Below are 26,400 nucleotides of genomic sequence, written 5' to 3'. Positions count from 1 at the left end.
GTTGTTTTCACCAAACCAATTTTTTTTTAATTTAAAACAAAATTACCTTTATAGGTCCATTTTGCACGTTTATGTACGAGGAGCATAACGAAAATAGATGTATTTTATAATGAGTTGAAGAACAAAGGATATCATACTGTTTCTGGACTTTCAATGAAGATAAAGCTTAGAACGTAATCCATGAGAGCAACTAATGAGATATATAATATGCATAAAATGTGACTTTAGAGTTTGAGATATGATTTTGTTACTGTCATTTTAAGTAATGTGATAGGATTTTATTTAACAAAAATTTTATGACACCCTCTTATTTTATGTTTTCTACTGTTGCTACCTGTGAAATGTGGGTACTTTTTTTTCTAATAAATTTTAATAACCAATAATCGAATTCCTAGACCTAGTTTGAGTTTAACAACCACCGAATCCAATAGTATAGTTAATGGAATTTGAAAATTTCGAGTTTACGGTAGTTTTTCAAGTCCATTAAACGCAGCACTCGGGTGTCCTTTGGATTAACGTTTGATGTTATTTCCCTTCTAACAAAAGAAATTTAAAACAAAAAACAAAACAAGACAAAAAATGCCAAGCCCTTTGGGCTGTGGCTGCCTACCGGGGTTTGTCAATCAGCAAGTAGTTTTGGATTCTGACAACCCAAACAACATTGCACCATATCGAGCAGATAGCACACGCCAGCACAGGAGAGGAGGGCACGACCTCACTTGAACAGGATCTGAGCGTGATTAACGGTCCTGAAGCCTCTCTGATTGAGGTACTAGTTGGGATGGTCGCATGCCTGTCTGACGGGCTCCAAAAAACTTCTTTTTGACTACTCTTCACAATTTACACAGTGAGTTTTTGAACTTGTTTTTTTTTTCCACAATTTACAGTGAGTTTTTGAACTTATTTTTTTTGAAGAATTTTTGGGGGCAGATTTATCTTAAAGATTGCAAATGCACACAAGGTGTTTGATGAAAGTCCAAAGTGATGTTTTGTCAAATTTTTTTTATTTATTTATAAATTACAACGTAAATAAGTTGCTTGATAAAATTCCTGAGTGATGATTTCTGTAAGTCCTAAATCCTAATACATGAAAGAGTGGTTAGTAGGAAGAGAAATAAAGATACGGATGCTGAGTTGTTGTTTTGATGGGTTTCAATAAATTATTTGGATATTTTGATTTTGTTGTTGTTCTTGCTGAAAGAGTAATTGAATTGTTTTTAGGTGGGTTCTTATTTTTGGTTTATTCGTTGTTTATGAATTATGACATGCGTGTTAGTTGTATTAGTTTTATTTTTATTTTTATCTATATGCTAAGATTTGGATTTTGTGAAATTTAAACTAGGGTGCTTGGTGTGTTATTCTTATTCTACTTTGACTGGTTTGAACATAGCCTGGCTCTTGTTTTGGTGAAAATGCATGATTAGAAAATATGTCATCGGGACGGTTCATCACCAAATTATGTTAAACAGCTAACGAAATTAGATCTCATATACCAAGGTAATTTGTAGGCTAGCATGCATTTGGGAGACAATAGCAGTAGTTAGCATGCGTTAGAAATGATTTAGTAAAGTAGCATCTCGAGTTTTATTGGCTTGAGTTCAATATGAAACTCGAGTCTCAAAGACTTGAGTTCCACTTGCTGATCTAGAGGTTTTTTGCCACATAGATCTCGAGTCTTATAGACTCAAGTTTGTAAAAAGTAAACCTGAGTCTATAGGACTCGATTTCTATAAATGAAGATCTAGAAGACAAAAGAAGAAGAATAGATGAACAGAGGACCAGATCAGGAAGGAAGGAAGAAGAAGAAGTTGAGGAGAGGAAGAAGAACAGAGGGCCAGATCGGGCAGGAAGTTGAAGAATCAGATCTGAAGGAAGAAGAAAAGAACTAAGGAAGAAGAAGAAGAAGAGGTTTGTTCGTGGAATGTGAAGAATGGGGAACTCGAGTTTTAAATACTCGATTTTCACGAGGATTTTTTTCCCCATCAGACTGCCTACACATGCAACTCGAGTCTTAGAAACTCGAGTTCAACCTTTGAACTCGAGTTCAACCTTTGAACTCGAGTTTCAGAGTCTCGAGATGCTAGTTTGCTATATTGTTTTGCATACATGACAACTAATTAAAATATTTCAAAAATAATGTTAAATGCAAAAAAAATTCCTCATATACCTTTACATAAGGTTCATTTGGAATTTGGTAGGAATAATGCTTTACATAGAAGGTATCACAAAAACTGCCATAGCAAAACTGCAACAAACCTTAGATGCCAGAATTTTGAAAGCCCTCTTTGATTGGATCGATTCTCTGTAGCTGAGATTGCTCAAGAGTTGACTCACTTGGCCTGAAAGAGCTGACCGTAACTGAGGCGTTGTGACAGGAGCTGAAAGAGCTGCCCTGACCTTGGGTCAATTGCCAGGAACTTACTTGAACCAACAAGGACTGAAGTGTCAGAAGAGAAAAGACGGGCATGTGGCAGCTAGTGATTTTTCTGCTGAAGTAGAGGCTTTGAGAAGATGGCTGGACAGTGATGCTTCATGTTAGACTATCTAAGCTTGCCCACTGCAATTCTTACACAACCATTCTCTTTTGTCCAGTGCAATATTCTTACCCCAACCCTTTTCTTCTGTTTAGCATTCAGAAGTGGCTGCAACAACATTGAAATCTTTGTTCTTTCTTTCTTTTTCGATTCTACAAATTGTTTCTACCATTCTTTCAGTGAGAAGGGGGGAAGTGGAAGACATTGTCAATACATTTTTTATTCCTTCATTAAATCTTATGTATCTTGTAGTCTGCAACCACATAATACTGTCATCCTGTTGTGTAGACATAGACAATCATGGATTTACCAAATATTTTCATCCCATTAGAAAGAATGCAGTGCATATAAATTCACTTCAATCAAAATTTAATATTACTTTATAATTCTTCTTAACACCAATTTTATGATTTATCATCTTGTTGTGTTTGTTTAGGAAAGTCTGATGTCATCTTTTATGATAGTGAAATGAATTTAATGGAGCCTCTTACTTTTGTCTATTGTTTACTGAAAGAAAAAAATTTGCTCAAATCAGTATTCACCTTCCACAATGCGTGATTTCCTTTTCACATTAGAAAACTAAAACTAAGTAGGAAAATAATAAAAGAAAAATTTTGAATATCCATCACCTTTTCTTTTTTCTCTGTGTTTACCAGTTTGATATTCTCATTGTTGGATTTCTTAAAAAAATAAAATTGCAAAGGTTACTTTGTTTTACCATTCAATTTCTATGTGATATGTTAAAATGCATTAGACTATTCTGTTTATCCTCACTCCTCATGGTTATCAGCTTCATAATTTGAACAGCAGAGGCAGAATAAGAGGATGTCTATGCTGCCAGTATTAGCGCAAGTGACATTACTGATGCTTAACCGAGTTGGGTCCTCAATTTTGTTTCCTCTTCATGGGAACGTGTATCCTATTGGGTATGTATTCTTGTATAGTATATAATATATTATTCTTACCCACTTGTACATTTTATGGATCACCAAAATATATATATGTGTGTGTGTATATATATAAAATATTCTGTATTCACCTTCTACAATGCATGCTTTCCATTTTAAGGTATATTTCTAAAAATAAGGAGGAAAAGGATAAAAGAATTTAATATTTAAATTACCAGTTTGATATGTCCAAACCCATTGGATATATAATGTGTTGAATCTAACACTTCGATTTTTTTCAGGTTCTATAGTGTTACCCTCAACATAGGCCAGCCGTCAAAGCCTTACTTTCTTGACCCTGACACTGGTAGCGACCTCACATGGCTCCAGTGTGACGCTCCCTGTGTCCAATGCACTGAGGTAAATCACTGTCACAAAATCTCTATGTTGTTTTCTTCTAATTTGTACATTGCTTTCTCTGAAGCTCTGCTTATTGTTATATCATGAAAAGAAAACAAGAGAGAATATACTAATATAGTTATATCATGCTATAACTTTCATGTAGCTCCAAATCATAGCCACTTTGAATAATTTTTCTGATGCATTGCTTGGTATCCCTCCTGCACTGTCATGATATTCTAAATCTTGGTTATTTTTCCTGTCAAATTGTGCCACTACCACTGTCCCCTGTATTTTATTTAGAAACTCATATTGTCCTAAATGCTATGTATATAGTATATCTGTTTGCCACAGCATATTTTCAAATTATTCAGCTTATTTGGGTTATGTAAAACTTATTAAAACTCTAATTTTCTTTTGATACAACTATATTTTTTCTAAACTTATAGTTTTCTTCTCACACAATAAACTGATGAAAATAAGCTTTCTCATACAAACACAGTTACAAGTAACAAACTGTTCATGACAATGTGATAACTTCTTTTTTTCTTTGCAGACACCTCATCCACTTTACAGGCCCAGCAAAAACCTGGTACCTTGTAAGGACCCTCTTTGTAAATCCTTGCACCTGCACGGATGCAAATGTGAAACACCAGAGCAATGTGAATATGAGGTTCAGTATGCAGATGGCGGTTCATCTTTTGGTGTCCTTGTCAAGGATGCGTTTTCCTTCAACTTTATAAATGGAGAACAATTGAAACCTCATCTAGCCCTTGGGTTGGTGACTTTGCTCATCTCAATTACATTTACGAACTCTCAATTTCTGGAAATTGTTTTCAAACCAATCTAAGATAATTATGCTTTTGAATTGAATTGTTGCAGTAAGCTTTTCATATTAAAGTTTTGTAATTTTTCTCATACTAATTTGCAAATTGTCATGTCAAAGCAGCCTAAGAACAAATTGCTTCCAAATGATGATGAGAATATTTGAATCACATGTTGTCTTTGGGACTTTTACTTCCATATGGTAGCAATATTAACTGAGAACTTCTCCTTTGACCTCTGTAACACAATGGTGACTCTTTTCAACTCCACACCAAGTGACTGACCCGAGAGGCAAGGCCCAGAATGGGCTTTCTTTTCATCGTGGAGTGGGTGTGCGTAGTCTCCATATTCAGAGTGCGAGGGAGGTGGGCGAGTGTTCTAAGCCACCGATGAAGCTATCGGCTTTATCGGTGATGCCTGAGGGTGCGTCGGCTGGGTTACCGCCGGCATCTACCCTTGGTTCTTCTTCGGAGCATCTCGTCTCAAACCCATCAAGAGAGTTGGGTGCTCCGGTGACCGAAACTCCATCGGCGCTACGGTGCAGCTCCGCCGCGGTCTCTCTCGACTCCGGTAAGGCTGTTCCTCCCTTGGACACCCTCTTCGATGCTGTGGATTCTCATGACCTGGCGGTTTGCTCGCCGTCGGTGGTGCGTGAGGCGCCGATTCTGAAAGGTGTATCGCCGATCCTTGATCAATTTCCTTGGGTGATTCAAAATCGTTTCTCTCCTCTCTCAGAGCTGGGTAATGGGATTGATGAAGGGTTTGTGGAAGGGGTAGAACATGAGGGTCAGTGGGAGACCAGTGTAGTGTATGACCATAGCTGTGGTAGTGGAGAGAAAGATTATGGGGTGATGAAGTGTGACCCTTTGTCTTCATGGGATCCTAATGAAATCAGAGATTTGGTGCTGGTTCAGAATTCTGCAGAAGGACCTCAAGTCACAGAGTCAGGGACACCTTCTAATTGGGTGTCCCAGCTGATGAAAAATTTCTGTAACCTGGTGGGGTTCCCTATTGTGAAACATGAGGATCAATGTCTGGCTTTGTTTCGCCTTTTGGAGCAGGAGTGTCTTAAGGTGGTTGTTGAGGGGGTGCCCAAGCAACCAGCAAACTCAGGGTCACGTGGACTCAGGGAACTTAAGGGGCTTATCTCTAATGTTAACTACGATGGGGTATCTTCTAGGAGCAAGAGCAGAGTCTCTTTGACTGCTGCAGGGGTTGTTGGTAGTTGTAAATGAGTTTACGACTACTCTCTTGGAATGTAAGGGGGCTTAACAATCCCCGGAAGAGAGAGGTTTGTAAGAATCTCCTAAAGGAATGGAAGTGTGATATTGTATGTCTTCAAGAAACTAAAGCATCTTCTTCTGATGCTACCTTTGTTCGAAGTTTGTGGGGAAGTCCTTTCACTGATTGGGCTGTTTTGGATGCTGTGCAGACTTCTAGTGGGATTTTGTTGATTTGGGATAAGAGGGTTTTTGAGAAATTGGATGTTATTGCCGGTCAGTTTTCTATCAGTGTCTTATTGAGAGGTGTGGTGGACGACTTTGTTTGGGCTTGTACAGGTGTGTATGGTCCCCATGAGGATGGGCAGCGTGTTACCTTGTGGGAGGAGTTATCACAGCTGCGTGTCAGATGGCCCATGGCATGGTGCTTAGTAGGTGATTTCAATATCATTAGGTTCCCAAGTGAAAGACTTGGTTGTGAGTCGTTTTGCTATGTTTGCTTTTTCTGGACTTTATAGAGAGGAATTCCTTAGTTGACTTACCTCTAGAGGGTGCTTCATTTACTTGGTTCGAGATTCTGGCCTTCCCTCTATGTCTAGAATTGATAGGGTTTTGGCTTCCCTAGGTGGTGGATCATTTCGAGAATGTTTCTCAAAGTGGTGCTTCCTCGTTATTTCGACCATTGCCCTCTTTTGTTGGAAGCCGGAAGCCTTTGTACGTAGGGGGCGTAGTGCTTTTAAATTTGAAAACATGTGGTTGAAAGTTGAGGGTTTTGTTGATAGAGTGCAGCAATGGTGGAACGGGTATAGTTTTGTGGGTTTACCAAGTTTTATCTTGGCTCAAAAATTGAAGGCTTTGAAAGCAGATTTAAAAAAGTGGAACAAGGAGGAATTTGGTGACTTGGCACTCAAAAAAAAAAATTTGCTGACTGAATTGAGGGGTCTTGATGTTAGAGAGGAGCTGCAAGATCTCTCGAATGAGGATCACCTTTATCGTATTCATCTCAAAGCTGACATAGAACAGTTGGCTTCTCTTGAGGAAATTTCCTGGAGACAAAAATCTCGTGCTTTGTATGTGAAGGAGGGGGATAAGAATACTCGCTTCTTTCATAGATTAGCAAACTCTCATAGAAATGCTAATCATATTAAGAGGATTGAGGTGGATGGTGTCCTTTATGAGGTTGAGGCAGATGTGCGCTCTCAGATAGTCCGTTTCTATCAGGGGTTGTATGAGGAATCTGAATTGGGTCGCCCTTCTATGGATGGATTAGATTTTGCTTGCATAGAAGAGGAGGAGAGGTTGTCCCTAGAGAAGGCGTTCTCAAAGGAGGAAGTTTTACACGTCTTAAGGGAGCTGGAGGGAGATAAAGCCCCTGGTCCTGATGGGTTCACCTTGGCTTTCTTTCAAAATTGTTGGAGTGTGGTGGAAAAGGATGTCATGGCTTTCTTTGAATTCTTTCATCGTCATTCTGGGTTTGAACGGTCTTTGAATGCTTCTTTTCTCATTTTAATTCCTAAAAAGAGTAATGCTGTTAACATTAAAGATTTTCGGCCTATCAGTTTAGTGGGCAGTGTGTACAAGTTGTTGTCCAAGGTTTTGGCTAATAGGTTAAGGGTGGTTTTGGATAAACTCATCTCTGAGACTCAGAATTCGTTTGTTGGGGGGAGGCAGATTTTGGATTCTGTGCTCATTGCAAATGAGTGTCTGGATAGTAGGTTGAAGAGTCGGTTACCGGGTGTGGTTTGCAAGCTTGATATTGAAAAAGCTTATGACCATGTTAATTGGGAGGCCTTGTTTTATTTGTTGGACCGGATGGGGTTTGGGTCGAAATGGAGGGGGTGGATTAAGGCTTGTGTTTCTTCTGTCCGTTTCTCTGTCTTGGTAAATGGCTCCCCTGAAGGCTTTTTTGAAAGCTCCCGTGGGTTGAGACAAGGAGACCCGTTATCCCCGCTTCTTTTTCTCTTGATTATGGAGGTTTTAAGCAGAATTTTGAAGAAGACAGAGGAGAATAACCTTATTCGGGGGTTTCATGTGGGAGCAGTAAATTTTGTTGGTGTTCAGATCTCCCATTTGTTGTTTGCGGACGACACTATCTTATTTTGTGATGCCTCTAGGGATCAGTTGCTCTCCATAAGATTGGCGATGTCTTGTTTTCAAGCTTTTACGGGTTTGAAGGTGAATGTTGGGAAAAGTGAGATTGTTCCTGTGGGGGAGGTGAGTAATATAGATGCATTGGCTAGCATTCTTCAGTGTAGAGTGGGGAGCTTGCCTATGAAATATCTGGGGATGCCTTTGGGAACTTCTTTTAAGACTGCTTCGATTTGGAACCCTATTTTGGAAATGATGGAGAAGAGACTCTCAGGGTGGAAACGTCTTTACTTATCTAAGGGTGGTAGGCTCACTTTACTAAAAAGTACTCTATCGAGTCTTCCTACGTACTTTTTATCTCTCTTCACTATCCCTAAAGGCGTGGGTCGCTAGAATGGAAAGGATTCAGGAGGAACTTTCTTTGGGGGTCATTGAGGGGAGTTTCAAATATCCTTTGGTGGCTTGGGATAAAGTGTGTTCTCTGTTAAATTGGGGGAAATTTGGGGATAAGGAGTGTGGCGTCGTTTAACCAAGCTCTCTTAGGGAAATGGTTGTGGCGCTTTGGGCAAGAAGTTACTCATCTCTGGCGGAGAGTTATCTCCACTAAATATGGTGAGGGTCAAGGGGGGTGGTGTACCAAAGTATGCAGGAGGACCCACGGTTATAGCCTTTGGAGAAGCATACATGAAGGGTGGGAGAGTTTTTCTAAGCACCTATCGTTTGTAGTGGGTGAAGGCACTTGCATCTGCTTCTGGCATGATAGGTGGATTGGGGATTATATCCTAAAAGATCTCTACCCTGAGCTCTATGTGTGTTCAGTTGCCAAGGATGCTTGCATTTCTGAAGTTTTGTGGCTTCCGGAAGGAGGTTCTACTAGAGTGTGGAATTTAAGGTTTTTTAGAGCCTTTGAAGATTGGGAGCTTGTTGCTTCTTTTTCTCTTCTTCACTTTATCCAACCTCATATCCCCTGGGGATAGGAGGGATTTTTCTTTGTTGGCGGCTCAAAGGCAATGGTATGTTCGACACTGCTCTTATTACCAAGCTGTCAAGGGGTTCCTCGGATTTTTGTTTCCTTGGAAGGGTATTTGGAAACCAAAGGTTCCTAAGCGAGTAGCTTTATTCTTGTGGACAGCCGCTCATGGTCGGAGTCTCACTTTGGATAATCTCATGATTAGGGGTCTGCGTCCTTTGGCAAATCGGTGTTGTATGTGTTGTTGTGATTGGGAGTCGGTTGACCATCTTCTTCTTCATTGTACGCTTGTTCTCATTCATTATGGTCTCTTATGCTTCGTGCTTTTGGTATCCACTGGGTTATGCCTAGATCAGTGTCGGGGTTGTTATCTTGTTGGCATCAGTGGTTAGGGAAGCACAACTCGAATATTTGGAATTTGATTCCAGGGTGTTTATTGTGGATTATTTGGTTGGAACGAAATCGTCGCTCCTTTGAGAACATGGAGAAGACATTGGATGAGTTAAAGGTGTTATGTCAGAGAAGCCTTTTCGAGTGGTCTCGTTGTTGGGGTTTTACGGATTCTCCGTCTCTTTCAGAGTTTATGTTTTCCCTTAGAGGTTCCTTCCCTTAGTTTTCTTTCTTTGTATCTTTCTGTTCATCATCATGAACATCATGTACTACTTTTCCTATTAATATTACTTCTTTGATTACCTATCAAAAAAAAAAAAAAAAAAAATGAGGCAGGTACCTGCCTTCTTTTCTTTCTTTTTTTTTACCAAATAGTTGCTTGGAATATATGTATTTGAGAGAGAGAGAGAGATGTAATTCAGCAGTTAGTTGCAAATTCTGTATTTCGTTTCCTGGAAATGCAACCCATCAATGGATCAGGCTGTTCATATTTGTAATTTAAGAAGCAGAAATGGTGAAATAAAAAGCACAAGAAAACTTGTTAAGATGAAAAGAGTGCATTCCAAAGTATGCAGTTCATTTTTAACATGGCAACCAAGCATTACTCTATACTGAATTACTTCTCATCTAACTTAACTGACCATTCCCACTACATTTTTAAGTCAAACCATCTGTGATAGATCACAATCCTTATTTGATGCTAATTTGTAATTCAGAATTGCATATTTGCGTGTGACTTTTGATTATAACCAAGTGTCTCTAGTGCTGGATAAAAAGTGCCCTTATTATGCTCTCAGGTGTATGATATGTGATGTATATAAGTACAAATGGTTAGTCATGAGTTGCACTGTTATTTATGTGCTCTAAAATTCTTCTTGCCTACAGATGTGGATATGATCAAAGTCCTGGTCCCTTTCCTCATCCCTTTGACGGAGTACTTGGCCTTGGCAAAGGAAAGTCCAGCATTGTATCACAGCTTAGTAAGCAGGGTTTGGTGCAAAATGTCATTGGTCATTGTTTAAGTCTCCAAGGTGGAGGATATCTCTTCTTTGGGGATGACCTTTATGATTCTTCACGTGTTCTGTGGACATCAATGTCTCGTGATCATCCGTAATTACTCATTCTGGATCCCCTCTATTCAATTTCAACAGTCCTCATTATAGTTCTTATTTTCTTCTCATTATTGCAAACACTCTTTGTGAAACGTCAGTGAACATTATTCACCCGGGTTTGCGGAACTCATATTTGGAGGGAAGACTACTGGAATTATAAACTTACTCACAGTTTTTGACAGTGGAAGCTCCTACACCTACCTAAATTCTCCTGCTTATCAAGCTTTAATTTCTTTGGTGAGTGAAAAGCATTCTGATAGTGTTTTAAAATGCGGCCAGCATTTTTACTAATAAGATGGATTTTCCTCAAATTATTTCTGAATTGTTTTAAGAATTGTTAAATTACTTGCAAAATTCCTGAATTACTAAAATTACAATAGATACTTCCTTTCCTCTTCCATCATAGTTCTCTTGTATTCAAATTCGTTCTTTATTTCCATTTTCCATTCACCAAATCGTTGCAAAATTTTGATACTGTCATTATTTTGCTTACTACAAAACTTTTAGAACTTCTTGATTTAAAGATTTACACTACAGATTCAAAAAAAAAAAAAAAAAAGTTATAGAATGTCATATGTATTTGTAGGTGAAGAAGGAATTAACTGGAAAGCCCTTAAGAGAAGCATTGGATGACAAGACTCTCCCACTCTGTTGGAAAGGTCAAAGACCATTCAAAAGCCTACAAGATGTCAGGAAATACTTCAAGCCCTTAGCATTGAGCTTCACCAATGGTGGGAAGGGTAAAACTCAGTTTGAACTGCCCCCTGAAGCTTATTTAATAATATCAGTAAGTCCCATGCTTGTTTTCTCCCCATGTGCTTTTCATTTGAATCATTTCTGACTCAGTTGCAAGTAGATTAGGCTCTTTGTATCAAAACATTTACAAACTTACTATTCCAGCGCAACGGAAATGTTTGCTTGGGAATTCTAGATGGAACAGAAGCAGGGCAGGATGTGAACATCATTGGAGGTAATTGTTTGTACATACTGAACATCGTGGGGCACAATCATGAACATAGTATCAAGCATACCATGCTGAACAATACTTCCCCCCCCTTACCAAATATTCTGGTCCGCTTTGTTTTGTGTTTTTGCAGACATATCAATGCAAGATAAGGTGGTGATCTACAACAACGAAAAACAGTTAATTGGATGGATGCCTGCAAACTGCAATCGGCTTCCAAAGTCTAAAACTACTAGCTTTTGAAGATAATGTCAACTTCTCATCCATGTCAATCTGTCTTTGTTATCGTCAAAGAGCTCCTTAGCTACAATATATAGAAGAATAGTCATTGTATCCTCTCTGCATATTACACTCGTAAATATGCCTATAAGCTGTGTGCTTTGTATTCCTATTTGATATGTATATGGTAGAAACTGTAAGAGGTTATATACTGTGGCGGCTGCAGGAATTCTTTCTAGGGTCAATAAGAAACTTAAATTATATATAATTTAATAAAAGAAAAATTACAGTAAACTCACTTGTGGTTAGACCCGTTTTCACCTTGCTTATCCATTGTTTAAAACTTAACAATTTGCCCACATGAGGTAATTTTTGTTATAGATTTGTTATCCACCTCTCCCTTTGTCGTTAGAAAAACATACTTTTAAGGAAAAACAAACATAACAAAAATAAAATAAAATAAAAGTTAAGGTTTTTGATTGCTTAAGAACTTCTATGAGAACAAATTTTCTCAATGCAAAATGAATTTTTAACCAAGCCCCATGTTAAACAAAAGATATATTAAAGCAAATAACAACAAAAACAAAAATAAGGACAAGGACAGCGACAGCGTTGTCAAAACTGGCCTCTCCTGGTTTCTTCCTCAACCTAGTTTCTCAATTCCATAGTCTTCACCATCACTCCTAGACCCAAAAGTTGAACTCGAATTCAAATTCAAATCCGCACCACTTTCCCAAACCCCACTTCCTTCCAATCCCATCAAACGTGCTTTGAGTTTTTTCTTATACTCAACGATCACACACCCCATATGAAACAAACATTGCACCATGTATCCAACAACCCAACACCACCAACCCGACCCCAATAAATGCAAAGTTCCAAAGCATATCCAAAACCAAAATCGACTTCGAGTATGCTCAGTCGCTCTGCCTCTCCTCCAACTGCTTCACCGCGTTCTCCCTCACCCGAACTGACAGCTTTCTAGTGGCGCCGCACAAAGGCGATAGCATGCGCATGATGCTCGACCCACAAGTGGATTTACTAAATTTCTTTGAAGATTTTTTTGGGTATTTTTTGTTTTCAAGTTCTGAGGTTATTCTTTTCTCTTGAAGTCCCGTAGATTTTCTGAGACTCGTGGGTTGCTGTGGTTCTAAGTGTTCTTATGGTGGAGAAATCTCGGAGATCTGTGGAGACTCCTAGGTTGCTTGGTGCTGACAATCGGGATTCTTATTGGAGATCTTGAAAGACAAGCACAAAGAGCTGTGTATGAGGCAGCTAATTGGGTTGGTGAGAGAAGCCAATCTCCACTTTGTTTTCATAGAAGACCCTACCTTTTTTATTTTCGTTATGTTTGTTTTTCCCTAAAAATATATTTTTTTAACGGCAAAGAGAGAGGCAGGTAGCAGATCCCTAATGGAAGTTACCTGAGGTGAGCAAAGTGTTAAATTTTAAACCACATGTATGCAAAGTGAAAACAGGCCTAACCACAGGTGGGTTTACTGTAATTTTCCCTTTTTACCCCTTAATAAAAAGAGAACTTGAATATATGGAAATCACAAAAAAAAAAAAAAAAAAAAATCTAATATGTGAAATTTTACAATTACCATTTACAAGGTTTCAATAGTTGCATGATACCTTCTATGCTTCTTACCAGCTACATCTCATTCAATCTACACTACCAAACAATCATTCTTTTATTTAACAGTTCAACTCAACTTTGACAACTTATTTCCTTTTTGGTCATTGTAATCATAATTTTCACTATCGTATGATACATAACAGAAAGTTTTGTATCTTAGGGTGAATTTGTTTTAGCGTTTTCAAACTATGCTTTTTGAAAAAGTGACGATTTTAAAAAAGTGCTGTATAAATTTGGGCTTTTTTAGAAAGTATTGTTTGGTAAAAATTGTCAAAAAGTATTTTTTGAAAAAGTGGCGGTTTTAAAAAGTGCGGTATGAAGTTGAATTTTTTTAAAATAAAGTTCTTGGTGAAAATTGTCAAAAAGTACGTTTTTTAAAAAGAGGAGCGTTTGGCCAACACTTATAAAAGTAGCGGTTTGAGTTGTAAATTACCAAAAATGACAATATATATATATATAGATAATTCTTTGTTTTAACTACCTCTCTTGATGCAAGTTATAGACACAACATTTTTACAAAAATTTCACAATAAAGTCTTTGAAAAAGCCACTTTGGGACAACGCATGATGACAATAATTTACCAAACACGCATTTTGGGTTTTAGGCATGGAAAGTGGAAACACGTGTTTTAGGCTCTGAAAGTGGAATCAAACACACACTTAAAGGCGTTTCGTAAGTGCTCATAAATCATACGATACATAGGTGCATATTCTATGAATCATTTGAATTATACGATACATAGACATGTAAGTCTAAAATGAGGTTTTATTTGATTTAAAATAGTTGTTAGACTTTTTCTTTTTAAGGGAAATGTTAACAAATGCCCTAAGGGTATTGGATTATGAACCATTTTAAAAAAAAAATTTATGGAAAAGCGATAAAATAATTAATTTTTTGACAGCTTTTTATATTTTCCATGAAAGTGGTGTTAAAACTTTTTAAATATGATTTATTAACAATTGCCCTTAAGGCACCTGTTAACATGACCCATTTTTCAATACAAAATTTTTGGGATACTTATTTGAGTCCAATAAAATAACATGTCCATGAGTTTTTCTCCCTTTTCTCTTTCCCCTACAAAATTTGAACTACACACTTGACACTTCACTTTTATATTTGCAAATTTCATTTTTACACTACAAATAATGTATTAAATGAATATATAATTATTTTAATTTTTCCTATTATTGTTATTAGTCTTTTGTTCCATGACACTAAGGACGTACGACATTCCTATTATTGTTATTAGTCTAAGAAGCTAGAATGCGAAGAATAAATATAAAGAATAAATGAACAAGAAAAGGGATAGTAAATGTTGATGATGATAAAGAAAATGTAGATAAAGAAATAATTTTGCAAGATAATGAACATGATGAAAATATTGATTTAGATGATTTTTTTTTTTTTTTTTTTGAGCAGAAGATTTAGATGAATCTTTTTTTTTTTTTTTTGCTAAACAGATGAAGTTTATTAGGCAAGATGGCGAAAATAAATTATTATTTAGACTCATATATAACGTATTATCACTAGTTGGAAAATCAAACACAGGCAATCGGATTACCTACGCCGCGTACATAGTACTACTTCCCACGATCGGGATGCCAACTATCACCACCTATTTGTAGGAGTAATTAATTATCAGCCACAAAAGAATTGTCACCCACATGTGCACAAACACAGACAAGGATTGCCTGACCCCACATACTAGAATATTTGGTAGTATTTTGGTGTATATGTAGACCTACAATTGAATTGAGCAACACGGATACAGCTGTAAACCAATTAAGCTGTCAAACAAACTTTCATGAACTTGCTCATCAAATTTTGAATGCTGAAAATCTCTCTCTCTCTCTCTCTCTCTCTCTCTGGGTTGTTATATTCTATTTGATAAATCATAATGCCAAAGAAAAGAATAAGGAATCGTTGTATCTACCAAATAGACCAGATAAATGGTTTTTTTAATGTGAGTTCTTATTAGTTTAACTGGTAAAATTTTTAATGGTTAAATGAGAGACCTAAAATTCAATCTCATTTACACCAAAGACCGATTGGTGTGTTAGTTTGATGATAAATAGCTATCATTAAAAGCGAACGTCATAGATTGAAATTCTCTAAAAAAATATTTTTTTAATAGTAATTATAAATATCAATATATTAAATCTAGGGATGAAAAATCTTGTCACCACGACACCACCCTAAACACAAAAAAGCACTAGTTTGGTCCTTCATCACCCCAAGTAACTCATTAAACACTGCTTGATAAAATTATACCTATAGAAAACCAAACAAGAAATGCTAAAAGTACTGTCAATTTTACTATAAAAGGTTTATAAATTTATATGATAGTATATAAAAAATCAATTTTTTTTTTATAGCAAATGAGATTAGATCCCCCAATAGTCCTAATTGTAAATGATGAATTATTATTATTGTTGTTGTTATTATTATTATTATTATTATGTCAGTGTTTTATATTGAAATACCCCTTGAAATCACCAAATTGACCCCATATTTCACCAAAGTTACTAGAATGCTCCAAGAACACTAAAATGACCAAAATGTCCATGAGCACTGTAGTTAAAGTTTGTTCTTATGCTAAAGCTAGGTAGCTTAGAGCATCAGCATTCATTTTTCTTAATTCTATCCTATTTTACCATCAAAAAGCTACTTTATTATTTATACCATACCATTTTTCAACATACCCAACATCAAAACTTTTATTCTTCCACTCTACTCTTTAAAATAATATATCTACCCAATAAATTAATATATTTCATTCTCTCCCATCTCTCTCCTCTCTCTGATTCTTAACTCTCTTCCTCTGTCTCTCTTCCACTGAAACCACGAGCACCTCCACCTCCACTTGCTTCACTGCCCATCACCCACCACCGCCAAAACAAAACCCACAAATAACCAACAAAAACCCAGCAAAATCTCACACCGATCTCCAACAATAACCAACAAAATCTCACACCGCCAAAACAAAAACCCACAAATAACCAACAATAACCAACACCGATCTCCATGACGAACAAAAACCCAGCAAAAACACCGATCTCCACATCCCATGATCTCCATGCCCAACGGCGATCTCCACATCCCACACCCAACGCCGATCTCTACGCCCAACACCGATCACCACGCCCATCGCCGATCACCACACCACAGCAAACCCACTTCCACTGTCAACCCAATTGCCACAACTCCACCAATCTCCAAAGAAATCCAAGAAATCGTGGCCTACCCAGCGAAAAAACCCAGCCACCACCACGCAAAACCACCACGGCATCAGCTAGCAACCACTACCCAATCACAGTACCCACCACCATTCCAACCACCAAAACCCACGCCGACAACCACCAAGAAAAACCCACGCCGATCCGAACCCATGCAACCCACGGCAAACCCAAACAAAACTCACGGCAAACCCACAACCCAACGCCGATCTCTGCACCACACCCAAATACCGATCTCCGCGCCAAACCCCAAACGCCGATCTCACGCCACCACACTGATCTGCAACGAGAGAGAGAAGAGAAATAATGAGTGGATGTGGCTTGCCATGGCCGGTGACAGTGGGTCAGGCCATGGTGTGGTGGCTGGGTTGAGTCTGAAGAGAGGAGAGCAGAATGAGAGAGAGAGAAGGAAGATAGAGAAATGAACGGAAAAATGAGGAAGAGAGGAGAGAGGAGAGAGACAATTAAATACTAATTTTTAAAAATACAATTGAGCTACAGTAGCATCTTATTAATAAGATGCTACTGTAGCTCAATTGTAAATTTTTTTACAATTCTGATAGTTTACAATTTTCATTGCTGGGTGTTTTTGGCTCTAATGGCAAAATATTCCTTACATTTCCCATTTACCATTTTCAATGCTGATGCTCTTATGTGCTTATGCAATTTAATTATTTTGTAATAAATTTATTGCTTTCCTAGAATGAAGTGTTATAGATAACTTAACATGCCTCGGGCAAATGGTGTCCCTAGCCTAAGCGGTAATACCGTTTTAGATTAATAGAAATGGACGACAAGTTCTTTGCATGCATAAGTGATTTAAGCCATGGAGTCATGCTAAGGGTCTTAAAATGTATCAAAATATTTGTTATTACATAAATGAATAAACTATGTATATCATATGATATATTTCATTATGATGCGGATCATCAAAGACGAGTGTGTGGTGCTCATAGAGAGACAACGATGCCAAAGGATTCTATATATAGACTATGATTATCCTCAACTCGTGTATGTTTAGACTCAAAGTCTCACACATACGTATGTTGCACACCGCACTAGGGATGAAATTGGTCAGTTTCGGTCGGGGTGAAGGGACATTTTCCCGCTGAACCAAAATTTTCATTTTTTCCATATTTGGCATCAAAGTCGAATTTTAGGGAAGGACACTAAACTGAACTAACTGGATTTCAATCAGTTCAATTTGGTCAGCTTTCCGTTTCTACTAATTTCTTAGAAACCATATAGATCAAAGGAAAGAAAAACTTATTTCCTTTTATTTTCCCACATTTTCTCAACACCCAAATACCAAAGAAAAGAAAAACCTATTTCCCTTTATTTTCCTAAATTTTCTCAGCACTCAAACGCCAAGTACCAAGCAACACAACAACAACTACAACAAAACATTCAAAATCATGTATTTTTAGCAAACAACCAACACAAAAGCATGAAACACGTGTCCTTACCACAAAGCTACAAGTACAATCTTGAAATAATCTGTATATATTGATATTTAGCCTCCATTTGGATACCAACGAAAATGGAAAATATATCATTATTCAGCTTATTTTTGCTACTATTCATGGACTCCACTGCACTTTTTGTACTATTCATGGGCCCCATTGTACCATCTCAGCTAATTTTTACTTTTATTTACAGTACTTTCAGTAATAAGTTTTCAATTTCAGTAAAATAAGCAGTATTCAAATAGATCCTTAATACATATCGGTCAGTTTTGTGCAGTTCAATTTAATATTTTCTGAATCTAAGATTAAGCCTAATTGATAAAAAATTGGAAAAACTTAGATTTGGTTCGAGCCTGTTGTCCATTTGGTTTGTCGGTTTTTATATTTAATCCCTAAACCACACAAGATGCTATGGCGCGCCCTAATACACCATACGCAAAATGTTGATGATGGATTTGTACGCGTAAACACCAACTCTACATGTTTTCCACCGCGAAAATAAGGCGAAACTCTAATTGATTTTTGTAGCAAAAATTTCATTCCAACAATGCATGGTGACAATATAAATAAGATAAACCCTCACTCCTTCCCCGTAGAAAACGAAAAACAATTTTCTGATTTATTTTCCAAGGGTAGTTACAACAAAGTTAGCTAAAAAGGGGCAACGATGTCATACAAGCATTGTGGGGTGCCTAAACTTCTCCACGTGTAATTAAACTTCCAAACTCATATTGCTGGTTTTAGACATGGTTTTGATTTACACTTAATATGAGGTGATTTGTGACTTCCCCTTTGCCCTAGATTTGGTAGTTCAATTCAATTAGACATAGGTACGTAACTCATCACATAGAATTGTACTGATAGTTGGCAATTTCATAAATCCTGAGATTCCACACTTCCCATCAATTCAATCTCCATGTACACACGCAAAGTCATGTGAGGAATCAATCTCCATGTACACAAGAAAGGGAAATTTTGGGTATTAAAACTCATCAAGAAGGGAATAAGGCAAGAAAACTTTAACATAAGATTTTACTTGTAATTAGGCAGATGTAGGATGGGTTTAATACTTCCAGGAACAAGAGTTCAAGTTTAGTATTGAAGCCATGAATATCTGTCCAAGAAACAAATGAAGAAGTGTCAATTTTCTCCTTCTGTTACAATTAAGATTCCTAATGCTAGTGACAGTGCCTACTCTTATTTTCATGATGAAGTTTGCTTCTATGAGGCTAGCTTCGTTAGTGGCCTGAAGTTTTCCTATTCATCCCTTTATTAGAGAGTTATTCCTTTGTCTAAAACTCGCTCTTGCTTAGCTTGTCCCCAACTCATGGAGAATGGTGTATGGTGATGTGGATGTCTGCCAATGAAGGTGATATCCTTAGGGTTAGGGTTAGGGTTAGGGCTATCCATGGGTCGGTCTGAGTTGGGTTTATGCCCAACCCAGAACCGGCTTGACAGAATCAGGTGGTGGAAAATCTCACCCGTAGCCAACCGACGGAGTAGACAAGTCGGGCGAATTATACCTTCATGGGTGGCGGACGGGTCGGTCGACATCATAGGTCTAAGAAAACATCAAGAAAATGGCGAGGAAATTGCGAGAAAACGGTGAGAAAAACCCACATCTGAGGAAAATCTCATCGAAATCTATGAGATTTCACTAGATCTAGCGAAAATCTCACCGAATTTGATGAGATTTCGCCATATCCAGTCAAAATCTCACTGGATCTACGTGAAATATCGACAAAATCTAGGTTTTTTAGCCAAGATCTAAAAATTTTGCCGAAATCTAGGTTTTTTTTTTGCCAGAGTCTAGAAAATTTTCGTTAGAATTTGGGTTTTTCGCTGGAATCTGGGTTTTTGTTAGTCAGTTCAGGTTTTTTGGGTTTTGGGGGGAGGGAAACCAAAACCAACTCACCAGATTCGGTTTCTGGTGGAGAAGACCCGCCACTGATTGCCGAAGTAATCAGGTCGGCCGGTGTCGAATCGGATCCGATTGGTTTCTTTGAGTGGGTCGAGTCTTCGGATGGGTTTGGACAGCCCTACTTAGGGTAGAAGAATTCTTACATCTTTATCATTTAGGACAGGTCCGAGCTTCCTGGTTATTGGGAATTTAAACCTTGGGACAAAATTCAAGGTTAGTTTTTGATTCCCCTACTTCCCTTTGCGAGTGGAAAACTAACTTCTTCTTCTTTATGTCTGGTGATGGTTGGGAAACCACTCTAAGTGAAAATTCAGAAGATGCTCCCAAATTGCTTCATAGGTAGGGCACTCTTATGTTTGGTGCGTCCTTCATTTTCTTTTGTTTTTGTGTGTGTGTGTGTGTGTGCGCGTGTATGCATCTGCGTATGCATGTGCTTGTTACGGACATAAGAGGTTTGGAGTTGCTACCTAGTTTTTGCAATGGTCTAGGAACCATATATATAATGTCCTCTCGAGGAAAGACCTTTGATCTTACTACCAAATTATGAGTTCAGAGTTTAGGTATGCTCTTGAGAAGGTGTTAGGCACCCAAGATCGCCCAACCCTAAGGTTGGCCTCCCATCATCGTGTCTTATATCTTAACCCTATAAAAAACTAATTCAACACATGTATTCTAAACTCACACACACACAGACACACACACTAATCATGCATCTAACACATAACATGACATCTTTACCCTAGACAAGCATACTTATCTATCCACAAAGCAAAAGAGAGCTAAACACACATAAGAAAACCCTAGGATTCATCTAACATGTGAAAACCCTATCAATCATCTAAACAAGGCAGTAGCCCAAACATGGCAGCAAGCATTAACATATTACAAACCCTAATCATACATTTAAGCATGTTCCATCATATCATCAAAGTAAAATCACAACATAAATGCATGGGCATTTCTAATGCATGACTTACCCTTTACTTACCTTTCAGCAACACAACACCTATGGCATTGATGCATGGACATGTGAATGAATGGCATAGCATCAAAAGCAAGAAACAAACATAAAAACCCTAATCTAAACATGTTAAAGACAACAAGCATATAAGACAAAGGCACAAATATGTATGAATATATGAAAAGGCTTTAAAAAGGGGCAAAGCATGTGAAACAAACCAAGCAAACAACATGAGAATTTGGATTAGGGTTTCTGGGCAAGTGCCTATGTACGCAACCAGAGGCCTGCGTATGCAAGATTTAACCTGTATACACATGCTGATGACATGCGTGAGTGGGACTTGTTCAAGAACCCTAACCCAGAAACTCGAACAGAAAATAGAGCACAAACAAAAAACCCTAATTCTAACTATCTAGCATGCTCAGACCACAACAGAATTATAAAACTAACCTAAGCAAACATATAAAAACCTAAACTATGCAAAGAAGTAGGATTAAAACTAAAAAGAAAGACAGAAAATAAAAAAAGAAAGAAAGAAAGAATACTTTAAAGCAAAAACTCCTAGGCTTGAATTTTTGACCATTCTCCTCAGTCAAATCTATCACAATTCAATAAAACAGTGATTAGAAACTTTAAATTCAAAGGATTGGGGCCAGAAAATGTCTCAATCAAATAAAAATTACTTGAGAATGTTTTGTAAAAAACTTCTTTTTGATTCATTATTTTCTAGTGAATCTTAGGTTTTTCTCGTGGGATTTCTTTGAAAATGTACCATATAAAGCTTTTTATAGTAGAAAAAATAGGGTTTAGAACGGCTCCTAGACGATGTGAAATTCATTCCAAACATCAGCCATTATTGCAAAAAACTTACCTTTCTTATGTTTCTGAAACCCTAGCTACGTACGCAAGCTTTAACCCATGTATGCAGGCCGCAATCCACATATGTAGGCCGAGAGCCACTTTGGTCATTTTATTTCCAAAAATAGATTTTTGCTAATTTAAAAGGTTACATTTTCCATTTTAACACTCCTTAAGTCAATTTGATATCTAATTGGACTCTAAACTAGCCTTGGGCCTTAGAGTTTGAGCATCATTGGGGAACGGGAGTCCAAATCGTAAGGGGTACAACATGAGGTGTCTACACTTGTTATTTCTCAACCTTGTGAAAATTCTTTACATATATGTAGGGTCAGTTCATCCTCATCTGAAAAAAAGATATCACCATCGACTGAAGAATGCCAGGGGATATATTAAGAGCGTCTCTGATTTTTATGAACTCATATCTCCTCAATCTCCTTTTCTTCACTTTCTTGGACCTAAACCTTCTAATTACATCCAAAAAAACATTGAGGTTGTTAAAAAGAGTGAGCATATAGATCTTTGCAAATATCACGTTGCCTTTGGGTACCTTCCCTTTCTGATCATCCCCCCCTTTTTTTAGGAATGATGACTAGATTTAGCAAACGAAAATTGGTTGAAGTCTAGGAGAAAAAGGCCAAGATGGGGTTGAGGGAGGGTCTCTTATTAAAAAAATGCCGTAAAGACGATGAATCATCCAAGGGGAAAGATCCTGTGGTTACTTCCCCCATTTTTCAGCCTACCTTCCTACGTCTTACTTCACCCACATCGTCAATAGAAATGATTACGCCTGTTAATGAGGTGACCTGAAGCAGAGGGTAAAATTGGGCAGTGGTTGGCACTTTTTGGGACGATGTTGATTGTGTTGTGGTAAAGGCCCACGATGCCATTTTTGTTGAGGACTTGAAACCACCGACGACAAAACTTTCAACTGAACTGGTGTCTTCTCATGTTCACAAGGTTATACAGGTATGCTCTTTACTCTTGTGGTATGTTTGCATGAAGGTTTTTATTTTGATTTCTTTTAAAATTTTATGCTCAAGGTGTTGGGTGAATCCTTGTGTCTTTCTGCAAAATGCTTGGACAATGAGGAAAAGTACGTAGTTGCCTAGTCCAAGGTGGATGCACTTTCTACTGAGAATGAAGTGTTAAAGGCTAAGGTTATGTCTCTTTCTAACGAGGTGAATTAGGCTCAGGATTGTGTGAAAATTCTAGAGCAGGATGTGAAGACTGAGAAGGCTTTCTCTGAGCTGAAAGATTTGCAGATTGAAGATGCTGAACTTATTCTTCAAAAAGCTGACTTTAAGGCATTTGAAAAGTTTAAGAAGTCTGACGCATATTCTGATAAGCTGTGTGACTATTATGTGGAAGGTTTTGAACTTTTTTGCAAGTACATGGTTGAACATCATCCAGGTTTAGACTTTTCTACTCTTGACATGGAGGCGGTTGAGAAGGAGATTCTGGTGAATCATCCTTCAATTGATGGGGCAGTTGGTAATGTAGATGACAGAATGGAAGATGATTTTGTTGTCACTGTTGAGGCTCTAGTGGATCCGTCTCCTTCTAATCCTGCTTGAAACAATTCTTTTTATATCTAGCTTTTGAAAAACAATTCTTTAGCGTAGTTTTTTTGTTGAGCAAGTTTATATTTCCTACTTTTAGTCTCTAAGAAACAATCTCTTGGGCCCACTTGTTTTGAGCATGTTTATTTTATTTTCTTCGGCAGTATTTTGCTTCATGTTCGAATATTTTGACGCTATATTTCTTAATTTCTTCATCCTTGACGTGTTAAATTTCCACCATTTTTGTGGTCATTATGTTATGCTTTCAACCATTTTTGTGGTCATCATGTATCAATGACAGATTAGTTATGTGTTAATAACTTTTTAGGTCATGTATTAATGACGATTTTGTTATGTATTAATAACTTTTTAGGTCATGTATTAATGACAATTCATTATGTGTTAATAACTTTTAAGTCATGTATTAATGACGGATTCGTTATGTATTAATAACTTTTTAGGTCATGTATTAATGACGATTAAGTTATGTATTAATAACTTTTTAGGTCATGTATTAATGACGAATTCGTTATGTATTAATAACTTTGTAGGTCATGTGTTAATGACAACTAAGTCACGTATTAATAACTTTTTAGGTGATGTATTAATGATAATTTGTTATGTATTAATAACTTTTTAGGTCATGTATTAATGACGATTTGTTATGTATTAATAACTTTTTAAGTAATGTATTAATGACGATTAAGTTATGTATTAATAACTTTTTAAGTCATGTAGTAATGATGAATTCATTATGTATTAATAACTTTTTAAGTCATGTAGTAATGACGAATTCGTTATGTATTAATAACTTTTTAGGTCATGTATTAATGACAATTTCGTTATGTATTAACAACTTTTTAGATCATGTATTAATGACAAATTAGTTATGTATTAATAACTTAGGTCACCACCGCACACCCTTAGTGTGATGATCACTCGACAAGTATAAGTGCTTGTGGGGTGTGGGGGGCAAGGGCCCAGATTCAAGTCTCCAGGAGGGAGCTTCACACACATATACACTTAGATTAGGCTAGAGTAGAATTCTATCTTGTATAAAAAAAAAATAACTTAGGTCATATATTAATAACTTTTTAGGTCATGTATTAATGACGATTAAGGTATGTATTAATAACTTTTTAGGTCATGTATTAATAACGATTAAGTTATGCATTAATAACTTTTTAGGTCAATAGTGACGTTTGATAACAGTAATGATTGTTTTTGGTCACATGGCTAAAAGAAAAAATAATGACAATGGTATCTGCTGAATAATACTGTTCTTCATGCTATATTTGTGAATGATAGAAATCCTGGCTAAAATGGGAAATAACAGAAATGGAAATACACTTAAAGTGAAAATGAAAATTCTTCAAAGTTTCTTACTAATAGTACTTTTCTAAGTACTTTATGTCTCATGGACGAGCATAACTTCATAAGGTCCTCCCCATGTTAGCCCCAATTTTCCTTGAATATAACTTTTTGGGAGATTTTGAGGGTCCACCTACTACTAACTCGTTTGCTATCATTCTTATTTCACCTATGGGAGCCTTGGTATTGTCTGTCTCTTGCTCTTGATTCTTTTCGTTTCTCTGCTGTTGTCTGTATGAATCCGTCTTTCGCACGAATTTTTGCAGCTTTCCTTGACGAATCAAGGTCTCTATTTGTGTTTTTTAAGTTTCTGCATTCATCGGTGCAATGTCCGTGATCTTGATGAAACTTCCAATACTTGCTTTTATCTCTGCCTTCTGCCAGAGTCAATACAAGGTAAGGCCATTGCAAAGACGATTCATCTTTTATTTGCATTAACACCTATTCAATAGGTATTATCAAAGGGGTAAAATTAGTAAACCTTGACCTTTAATTTGGAAGGTTTCTCTTTCCATTCGAAGTCTGCTTTAGGCTTTGTGTTTCCTTCTTCTTCTCAAGGTGATGGTTTGTTCTTTCGTCTATCTTCCTTTTACAGGTCATTTCTTTCACAATTACTGCATCTTCTGTGTTCATACACTTCTGGCCTTTGTGAAGTAGCTCTGCTACCGACTTTGCTGGGCTTTTGGCGATTGAAAAGAGAAAGTCTCCACGTAACAAACCTGCTTGGAAGGTTGTTGGGATAACTTGGTCTTTTGTTTCGTCCACCTATAGCAGCTCCTTATTGAAGCGAGTGACATATTGCCTCAAAGATTCTTCTGTTCCTTGCTGAATGTTGAGAAGATGCCTAGTTAGCTTCTTGTGTCACTGTACTCTGATGAAATGATGAACAAAACTCCCGCCGAGTTGTTCAAAGTTTGCAATAGTACTTGAAGGTATTTCGCTAAACTAGACTTTGGCTACCCCCTTTAGTGTAGTTGGAAAGGCTCTACACATTACTTCATTCGAAGTCATCAGCATGTGCATTAAATTTTTGAAGGACTCGATGTGGTCCAAAGGATCTTTTGAACCGTCATATGACTCGAGTTGAGGGAGGCGAAGCTTTGGTGGAAGAGGACGATTCAACACCTCAATGGTGAATGGTGAATCTGTTCTCCAAGTCATCCCCTCTAGGTTCTCTATGACTTTTTCTTTCATGGCATTCCTAAGTTCATCCATCTCTCTCCTCTTGCTACGAAGTTCACTTTCCATCCTAGATGAATTTTCTTCTAAAACTCTTGCTTTCCTATGATTCAATGGATTAGCCGTCTCCTCGTCATTGTTGTTCTTCTATCTTTCTTCAATTCTTTGATCACTTTGGGCTTTGGCTATCTGCCTTAGCTCTGAATTTTGCTATGTTAGTTCATCGACACTTGCTGTTAGTGCTTGAATTTGTTGTGCTACTTGAGTGGAATCCATTTGGTATCAAGATGAATTCTTTTGTAAAGAAAAGGGAAACAATATGGCTTTGGAAATACTTCCCACAGATGGCGCCAAACTAATGATGCAGAAAATTGTTAGTTGAGTTCTCGTCTATATAGATGGACAATGAGGATGGATTTATCCATAGACAAACTTGCAATAAGATATGAAATAGAGAAAAAGAAATACACCGGTGTGGTGTTTTCCAAAAACCCTCCGATGATTAAGTTAGAATGAAATTCAATTGATGTATATCGCAAAAGAATTCAACTTGGGAGTAGTTTTAGGGATGAGAATTGTGTACCTTTTGGTTCTGTTT

The 26,400-nt window shown here is 37.3% G+C and overlaps 1 protein-coding gene across 6 annotated transcripts; it reads left to right on the top strand.

The window, feature by feature from the left end:
- Positions 1 to 356: 356 nt before the first annotated feature.
- LOC142631875 (aspartic proteinase Asp1-like) lies at positions 357 to 11,902 on the top strand. 6 transcript variants are annotated; one of them, XM_075806209.1, is made up of 9 exons: positions 357 to 769; positions 3,342 to 3,460; positions 3,724 to 3,841; positions 4,377 to 4,597; positions 10,199 to 10,423; positions 10,524 to 10,662; positions 11,012 to 11,212; positions 11,326 to 11,395; positions 11,523 to 11,902. In XM_075806209.1, the coding sequence occupies exons 2-9, from the start codon at positions 3,360 to 3,362 to the stop codon at positions 11,630 to 11,632; spliced, it is 1,185 nt and encodes a 394-aa protein (XP_075662324.1). In that variant the 5' UTR covers positions 357 to 769; positions 3,342 to 3,359; the 3' UTR covers positions 11,633 to 11,902. The 6 variants fall into 6 exon arrangements, with proteins under 6 accessions (XP_075662324.1, XP_075662327.1, XP_075662325.1 ...); XM_075806212.1 differs by having other exon boundaries at positions 406 to 769; positions 3,345 to 3,460; XM_075806210.1 differs by having other exon boundaries at positions 406 to 769; positions 3,325 to 3,460.
- The last annotated feature ends 14,498 nt before the right edge of the window (positions 11,903 to 26,400 follow it).

This window comes from Castanea sativa, chromosome 4, assembly GCF_040712315.1.
Source record: "Castanea sativa cultivar Marrone di Chiusa Pesio chromosome 4, ASM4071231v1".
Classification (NCBI taxonomy): Eukaryota; Viridiplantae; Streptophyta; class Magnoliopsida; order Fagales; family Fagaceae; genus Castanea; species Castanea sativa.
This window is presented reverse-complemented; position numbering and strand designations above follow the sequence as displayed.

What these genes read in the sequence shown, in the direction of transcription:
- LOC142631875 (XM_075806209.1), top strand. Translation starts at nt 3,360, where the DNA reads ATGTCTATGCTGCCAGTATTAGCGCAAGTGACATTACTGATGCTTAAC. An exon ending in TCAATGTCTCGTGATCATCC is followed by an intron (nt 10,424 to 10,523) that starts GTAATTACTCAT and finishes GTGAAACGTCAG; the next exon opens with TGAACATTATTCACCCGGGT. An exon ending in AAGCTTATTTAATAATATCA is followed by an intron (nt 11,213 to 11,325) that starts GTAAGTCCCATG and finishes TTACTATTCCAG; the next exon opens with CGCAACGGAAATGTTTGCTT.